This window comes from Cariama cristata, unplaced genomic scaffold (assembly GCF_000690535.1).
Source record: "Cariama cristata isolate BGI_N322 unplaced genomic scaffold, ASM69053v1 scaffold22079, whole genome shotgun sequence".
Lineage (NCBI taxonomy): Eukaryota > Metazoa > Chordata > Aves > Cariamiformes > Cariamidae > Cariama > Cariama cristata.
The window spans coordinates 3,278-8,661 of NW_009636583.1; the positions used below are offsets into that span (position 1 = coordinate 3,278).

Below are 5,384 nucleotides of genomic sequence, written 5' to 3' on the forward strand. Positions count from 1 at the left end.
AGTCCAATTACCAGCCCACTGGCTTTTCTTCCCAATTCCCCTCCTTGCATCCTCTCGCTCACCAGCCCGTTTCATCTCCGAAACCGAGCCCTGCCGAGGCTCCGGGAAGAAGCAGACTTCAGGCAGGGCTTGCTTTTGGGAATGAGCGCCCCAACGACACCCCCCAGAGCTGTGTGGATGACCCCCAGTGCTTACATCTTGGTTGGACATGTCCCAGTAGGGCCTCTCCCCAAACGACATCACCTCCCACATGACGATGCCGTAGCTCCAGACGTCACTGGCCGAGGTGAACTTGCGGTAGGCGATGGCCTCCGGCGCTGTCCACCTGACGGGGATCTTCCCCCCCTACGAAAAAAAAGGGAGAGCAGCTGAGAAATGGTTCCCTTGGGAGAGGAGCCCCGACACCCATGGGTCAGGGTTGGGGTCATCCCGCACACCCCCGGCCACCGGTCCCTGGGGACCCCGCTGAGGAGCGGGCAGGTGGTCCCCGATGGGACGAGGAGGCAGGAGCCGAAAATACCTCCGTGAACGTATCTTTACCTGCACAAAAGGGCTCAGCTAAACAAAACAAAAGGGTTTATCCAAGGGTTTATCCCACTCAGGTGTCATCTCTGAGTGACACCTCCTCACTCCGGCTGCCCTGCAGGACCCAGCACATCGGTGGCCTGTCCCCAGGTCCCCTCCTAGAGAGACATTAGGTGACAAGGGCTACGCAGGACTGCGGTAGTGCTCGTCCCGGGTAAGGAGCCACAGGTATCCCCATCCCTTGGCCTTCAGTGGCAACAAGGTCTAACCTAAGAGCATCCTCTACGGCATCACCTGAGCTCCCACGGTTGCTGGGAGGTCCTTCTGGCCCCACTTTTGGAGTGGGAGGCAAAAAGCAAAACATCTTGAAGCCCCAAAGGAGACTTGGAAAGCACTGGAATAGGAAAGCGCCTTTGGCAGAGAGCCCCTCATTTCTGCGAAAAGCTCAAAATCAGGCTCAGCGTCTCCAACTACCCCACCAAGGCAGGGCAGGTCCCAGCTCCTGGCAGGAGAGGAAGGGCTGGAGGTCATGTCAAGAGGGCAGGGATGCTGCGGAGGGACAGCACACGCAAAGGGACTGCTCCTTGGGGAAGCAGCAAAAAAAGCCAAGGGATGAAGGAAAACCGCAGACACGCACGGTATTTATCCAGGGCAGAATTGCATTGTAAATCGTTTAGCGCAATTTGTTTTCCGTAGCCTTTCCGACGAAGCGTCAGCTGCTCTTGAAGGATGAATGGCAAAAAATTTGATTTGAATAACTACAAATGGAGAAATTAACTGCTAGGTTGTTTTTCCTGCCTTTTCCCCAGAGCTAAAAACCTGCTGTGGGAGGCAGTGATGTAATCGCAGGCACAGCATCACTTCCCAGCTGCCGGGGAGATCTATTATGGCCTAAATTAAATAAAAACACAGATGAGATAATCTCTTTTATCTCCAAAGGTGGGGGAAAGGCTAATTCATGCCTCATCCCAGCAGCTATTGCTGGGGTCTTTGAACAAAAAATAAATGATGGGTGTCTGCTTAAAGGCCGCAGGATGGGTCCGGGCAGGTCTGGGGTGGGGGGAAACATCCAAAGAGCAAGGGAGGAAGAGCGAGGGGCTGCAGCTGGGCCAAAATGTGAAGTCGGCCTCAAAGGGATGTCTGCGGGGTTCCCGTCTTGGAAGCTGGAGCCAGCCCTGGTGCTTAGGCACAGCTCGGCAGGCCAAGAAACTGCTTGGGCAGGAGTCGGTGCAGCCTTCTGCTCACACCCAGTGCACGCTCCTTGAATGAATTGATCAGATGAGGCCAAGGGGTTTGCTCATCCCCTTTTCCTCTGGTCATCCTTAACATCGCTAAGGGGCTGGCCAGCTCGTTAGCCGGAGGACGGGTGTAGCGGGGAGCTGGGGGTCCCCCGGGGCAGTGGGGAGCAAGGGGAGAGCAGGGTTGCCATTACCTACGAATGAGTTAATTAAGGACCAGAAGGGTGGCTGGGGAACAGCAGAGCTCCCGTTAGGCTTATCTCTTTAATTAACGCCTGGAACAAGTTTCCAGCAGAAAAAAAGCAGACCAGACCTGGAGCACTGGGGGAAGGGGAGTTAAAACGCCATCGCTGTGCCGTTGGGAGATGCTGTGATCTCCCTGCCTCCCCTTCCCATCTCTCCAGGGACTCCTTCCCTCCATGGAGGAGAGAGAAGAGGCTTACCTGGAAACTGCCAAGGGCAGAAAGCTGCTTAGGGGAGGAGGGAGGCAGAAAACACATAAAAGGGAGGAAGAGAAAGGAAGGAAAAGAAGATAATGGATGGGAACCACAGCCAGGGTCTCTGGGCCACGAGGCTACACGGTGGGAACCCCCCTGAGATGCTCCCACCCATGGCAGAAGCTCCGGGGCGCACATCCAGGGCCCTTCTCCCAGGTCCAGCCGGCCGCGGGTGCAGTGCAGGCGTAGGGGATGCTGTCAGGACAAAACCTTGCAGGAGGTACGTACCAAGGAGCTGGTGTAGGTGGGGTCAGACGTATCGTCCTGTAAGTAGCGTGAGAGGCCAAAGTCAGACACTTTGCACACCAGGTTGCTGTTGACCAGGATGTTCCTGGCAGCCAGATCTCGGTGCACATAATTCATCTCTGCAAGGTACTTCATCCCGGCGGCAATTCCTCTGAGCATCCCCACCAGCTGGATCACCGTGAACTGCCCATCGTTTTGCTGCGGTCAGAAAGAGCAGGCACTGGGGTGAGCGTGCAGACCCCACCGTGAGACCAGAGCCACTCACCCCCAACCTTGGGAGGATGCTGCACCTCCCCAGAGGACTGTCCAGCTGCCCTGCCCTGCCCGATTAAAGCAGAGGTATGCCAGCACCAAAACACACGTGTTTTGGGGGTGCACGGCACACCCCAACCAGCTCCCGAGCTAAGGAAACAGGCTGGGATGTACAGGACAGGATGCTAACATCTCATTCCCGAATCCCACAGCTGAACAACAGCCCACACGGCCCCACCTCGTCTTACCCGCAGGAACGAGTCCAGGGCCCCGTTCTCCATGAACTCTGTGATGATCATGACCGGTCGGCTTTTGGTCACCACCCCTTCCAGCCGAATGATGTTGGGGTGATCGAACTGCCCCATGATGCTGGCCTCGCTCAGGAAATCCCGCCGCTGCTTCTCGGAGTAACCGGCTTTGAGCGTTTTGATGGCCACATAGATCTCCCGCTTGCCGGGCAACTTCAGGCGTCCTTTATACACTTCTCCAAACTCCCCTGCAAGTGCAAGACCATTCGCTACCACCTCACCCTCCACATAAAAAATTGCAAAGAGTAATGGTACCCTGAGCTGCTTGGTCTCCCAACCAACCGACTGAGAAATGTCAGCCGGTCAACACTTCAACAATGCTCGCCTTTATAAGTCTATTCATCTCTCCTCTTTAAAAGGGGCGATGTCTGCTGCTGAGGACGCGTTTAGGCTTGCAACCTTCCCCAAGGTGACAGCGTCCAGCACCGACAGAAGCAAGAAGGATTTGCAAAGCGAGAGCATCAACATTGAAGGACTACCTCAAATATAAGGTGTCGGCGTCGATAATCTCGGTTGCCTTTTTGCACATCGCTTATCTCGGAATGGAAAATAATTGGGCTGTTTTCATTGCTGCCCTCTGATTTAAAATACAAAGAAAGCGTCCTCTGATTTTCAGCGGGAGAGCTTTGCCTTTGCCAAGGCAAAAATCTGCCTGTGGAGGGATTATGTTTAAGCCAGGTTTGCAGCCACTTTGCCTTGATGAGCGGCAAAGGGCAGGTGATTCATCACTGAACTTGATCCCGACTGAACTACCTCGTTGCTGCTTTGCAGCTTCCCCCCAGCTCCTCGCTTTCTCTTCTACAAGTACGACACAGTTATTTAAAAATGGCAATAAAAGCAGCACTGCTGACACACAAGATAAGTGCACGCGCGTGTCTATATACACATGTATGGGAATATGGCACAGACTAGAGCGAGATCTGGCTTTTTCTTGTTGGAAAAGCCAAGTAGGAAATCCCAAGAGGCCCCGCGGTCACCCACCAAATACATTCACGGAGCATTTCCCACTTCGGAAGAACTTTGAGACCAGAAATCAACCTCCTGTCTGCCCTAACCCATCACAAACCCAGGAAAGCCTGATGTCTCAAGGCTTCCTTGAGGGTTTGCCGGTGAAGGACCACGTGCGCACCCCCAGAAAATTGCTCCAGGTGGGTGTCTGGCCACGCAGGGGTGGTGGAGAGGGCAGGGAGGGGTGGGTGGCAGGGGATGGCGAGACCCACCTGCTCCAATGACTTCTTCAATCTTCACAAAGGATACATCGATCTCCTTGGCGAACTCTCGGACCGCCTCGTTGGGGTCCTCGTAAGTGAAGGGGTCGATGTAGATCTTCATCCCTGGAGACCCTTGTTTCAGGAAATACGGGAGCAACAGCAAAAGGGAGACAAACCAAAAGCAGTTGTGCCGTGGCTGAGAACTGGAGACCCCCACGCCCTCCGTACACCAGATAAGATGGCTCCTATCGCTGTGCTCACCTGTGCCATCCCATAGACCCTTACCGTCCTCTTTGGTCCCCCCGCTCCACCCCTGCACCCCCTCCTCTCCCTCTCTGCCCTCCGCTCCTCCGCCATCACCCTTCCTCTTCCTCCTCTCCGGCGATGAGGAGCAGTTACAGACCTGAGCTACAATTAGCTGGCTTTACGGTGAGGGCTTTACGAGGCTCCATCCATTAGTGAAGAAATATTTATTTATCCAAAAAGGCCTCTGATAGCTTTGTGGCGGCTACTAAATTGACAGAGTGCAGCAATTATAATCAACAACCTGTACGGAGCCATAAAATGCAGCTTGGCCGGCCTCCGTGACAAGGGTGCAGTCCCTCGCACAGGGGCGATGCGCGGCAGCAGGATCTGGCCACGCTGCGGCGAGATGCAGCAAGGGGGCTCTTGCCCTTTTCAAACAAGGGAAAAACCGAAACTGGCCCCTCCAAATTTCCCAAATGGGGTTTGCAGACATGGTGTTTGGATGCCCTGGGGCTTGCAGAGCTGCTGGGGGGCACGGCCGTGGGGCAGAGGGTGGCCAGTGCCATTCCCAAGGGCTCAGCGGGGCACCGGCGTTCTACCACAGTCCCCAAAGGGGACTCAGAATGGGCTGTGGTCCCCCTGAGGAGGTTCAGCCTCCCGTGCCATTTCTCACCCAAAAAGGGGACTGGGGATGGGGAAGGAGCCCCTCAAGGTCATCTCTGGAGGAGACCAGGAGGGCCATTGCTGCTCGGTCCCCCTCCCCGAGGTACCTGACCCTTACGGTGATGAACAGCGTCCGATTATGCTGTTAAGGACCTTGCCGAGGGCCACGATCCCATTGCGCCGGCACTTCCCGGAGCC

General features: G+C 55.4%; 1 protein-coding gene across 1 annotated transcript in view; it reads right to left on the reverse strand.

Annotated features, from left to right (window-relative positions):
- LOC104167653 (ephrin type-B receptor 1) overlaps positions 1 to 4,409 on the reverse strand; it is a gene marked incomplete at its 5' end in the record, with an annotated part of 6,392 nt that extends 1,983 nt beyond the window's left edge. The window contains 4 exons of the mRNA XM_009707973.1: positions 194 to 345; positions 2,489 to 2,704; positions 3,007 to 3,254; positions 4,287 to 4,409. Of these exons, the coding sequence (XP_009706275.1) occupies positions 194 to 345; positions 2,489 to 2,704; positions 3,007 to 3,254; positions 4,287 to 4,409 (739 nt within the window). The remainder of the gene's footprint in view (positions 1 to 193; positions 346 to 2,488; positions 2,705 to 3,006; positions 3,255 to 4,286) is intronic.
- Positions 4,410 to 5,384: the final 975 nt, after the last annotated feature.